The sequence below is a fragment of the Sylvia atricapilla genome, chromosome 9 (genome assembly GCF_009819655.1).
Source record: "Sylvia atricapilla isolate bSylAtr1 chromosome 9, bSylAtr1.pri, whole genome shotgun sequence".
Taxonomy (NCBI): domain Eukaryota; kingdom Metazoa; phylum Chordata; class Aves; order Passeriformes; family Sylviidae; genus Sylvia; species Sylvia atricapilla.
Window position 1 is genome coordinate 2,964,176 of NC_089148.1, and position 2,748 is coordinate 2,966,923.

Sequence of the window (2,748 nt, forward strand, 5' to 3'; positions counted from 1 at the left end):
TTCCTAACCTATAAAACTAAGCTAACTCAGGCTGCTTAATATTCTCTCTCAACCTAACAGCCAGCTCCAAGATGAGAAACAGCAGCAGAAAAGTTATTTTCTTAGAGAAGTTACCAGTGAAATCGCAAAGGAAACTACACTATTCAACACATAAAATGCTGCAATGAAGTTTCTTTAGATTCCAAATTTATCAAGACAACTAGCTGAAAATACGACTGCAAAGCCTTGGCAAAGATTCCCTTAGATTTTCACTCTGATACTCAATACTAGCATCTCAAGGTTACCAGTCTAAAACTTAATGGGAAATACCACCCTAAAGACTATGAATCGTTGTTTTTAAATTAGCTATTACCACACAGGATAAAGATTAACAAAACACCACTGAAAAACTTCCATAAAAAGTTAAACTGATTGGTCACTTACCATCAAAAAGCTAGTCAGACATTTTTAGGAAAAGCAATTGAAAGAAGGAGCAAAATGTTTCACTGCTTTAGTCTATTGTGCATAGACTGAATACTGCACAGGGCTCTAGGTCCTCATTTTGAGGTGAATACAGGCAAAAAAGGAGACAGAGCAGAACAGTAATGCTGAGCAGAGATATGCTTCCATGTAAGAAGAGACTTAATAAACCAGTGTTCTTCAGCTTTGGGAATGCCGAAACAAACAGAAAAATCCCTCCCAAACAAAAACAAACCAACCCCCAAAACAAAGGGATGTATATGCTGCCTTCAGTTCATGGCTTTTCAGGTCTAGTAAGAGATTAATGCTTTCCTCTATTTACATACTAAAATGCTCCCATGCTACTCTCACAAAAATTCTGGAACTTAAGAGTCCACCACCTCTGACTGCTAATCCATATTTTTCCATCTTCCTCCACAGTCTTTTTACAATGTGGAAGCAGTTGGGAGCACTATCTGCACTCCAAAACACCCCTGTGATGCAAGGGAGTACAGTGTTGTAACTTCATAGGTAACAAACTCTGACGGAGCTTTCAGGCACTTAATTCCAAACAGCAAATGAGTTTCTGATGGCAGTGACTCTGGGTGGAGGACTGCAGCTAGCAGTGTTGTACCTCAGGAATCAGTTGTGGGTTCAATCCATTAAGCAACACCATCATTAATGATCTGCATAATGGGGCCAAGAGTGATCTCAGTAAGTTTGCTGATGACAGAAACTGGGAGGACTGGCTGATGGGCCAGAGGGTGGTGATGTCATCCCAGGGGACCCTGAGGGGCAGCACAAATGGGCTGCCAGGACCCTCACACAATTCAGCACAGGAAATGGGAAGCCTGGCACATGGGCTGTGATAATCCCCAAAGGCACCAGGGCACTGGGCACTGACACCAGCTCCACAGGCTGACCTGGGGGTCCTGCTGGACACCAAAGTGAACACGGGCCAGCAGTGCCCTCAGCAGGGGACACTGATGTCCTGGGCTGCATTTGGAGGAGTGTTGCCAGGAGGAGGAGGGAGATGATCCTTCCCCTCTACTCAGCACTGGCAGGAGCACACCTGGAGTGCTGCATCCAGCACTGGGCCAGCCCTACACAGACACACTGGAGAAAACGACCTGGGCTCTGCAGAACACACCACAGGGGAGAAGGCTGACGGAACTGGCAGGAACCAGCCTATAGCAGAAAAGATTCAGGGGAGATCGCATCAATGGGCTCAAATTCCTGAAAAACACATGCTAAAACACAGAGTCAGGCTTTCTTCAGCGATGCCCTGTGACAGGACAAGAGGTGATAGGCACAGGCTGAAACACAGAAGGTTTCATCTGAACATCAGGAAAGATGTTTTTCTTTGAGGTGACAGTGCAAGGGATGTGGTCCAGGGAGACTGTGGAGTTGAAACCTGATGCCTGGTTTCAACAGGTAATGACAGAAATTCATGTAGTATCACTTACAGGAGGTGTAAGAAGAAATAGGTGAATGCAACAGTCTGAAACAAATATGGTATTTTTGGATAGAATTTTGAAACATAGTGTTTAACAACTCAATATTTAAGGAAACAATTGTATTCCTCTTTGCCTCCTCCTCACACTACAACTCCAACTCCTCAAAGTCAGTGAAGCAGCAGGAGGCAAAAATTAAAACTAATTATTTTCTGCGGAATACAGGACTGATACAGAATTAATTTCAAGATCATGAGAGTACATGCTATCTGTTTACAGTTTCATTGTTACCACAAGAAACAATGCTATCCCTTTCTCTATTTAAGAAATGAGTTACAGTTAAAAAACCCCCAAATATATGTACCTGTGGCTGAAATGGTGGAGCAGTAGGCCCCTGCATCCCTTGTGACTGTTCATCCATTCTGTCACGCAACAATGTCCCTTACTTATGTCCTGCAAAGAAAAATACAGGCATTACACTGTAATTCAGTCAGTATTTATGATTAATGAACATCAGCAGAAGAACAAAGGAATTAATCTTCTCAGTTGCAAGCTTGAGTTTAGGAACATTTAACTAGTACAGCTCTGCACTGTTTGGGGAAGGAGGTTTTCTTACATTCAGCTGTTCTATGAAATTTAATAAATCACTATAGGCACCTGAATTTATTATTAAATAATGTGAATTAAAACTATTTGCACAAGACAAATGACTCTGTCAGATAAAAGCTGCATCATCCCATTACCCTTCAGGGGCACCAGCCACTTGTTTAACTATGTAGATGTCTGACCTACAGGCAGCAGGGGAAATAGCAGATCAGCAGAAGAGTTACAACTGCAGCACACATACTGCTTATTT

At 42.6% G+C, this 2,748-nt stretch overlaps 1 protein-coding gene across 1 annotated transcript in view; it reads right to left on the reverse strand.

The window, feature by feature from the left end:
- NEK7 (NIMA related kinase 7) overlaps positions 1–2,370 on the reverse strand; it is a 49,854-nt gene extending 47,484 nt beyond the window's left edge. Inside the window, exon 1 of the mRNA XM_066324613.1 lies at positions 2,257–2,370. Within this exon, the coding sequence (XP_066180710.1) occupies positions 2,257–2,313 (57 nt within the window). The 5' untranslated portion in view covers positions 2,314–2,370. The remainder of the gene's footprint in view (positions 1–2,256) is intronic.
- Between the last annotated feature and the right edge of the window lie 378 nt (positions 2,371–2,748).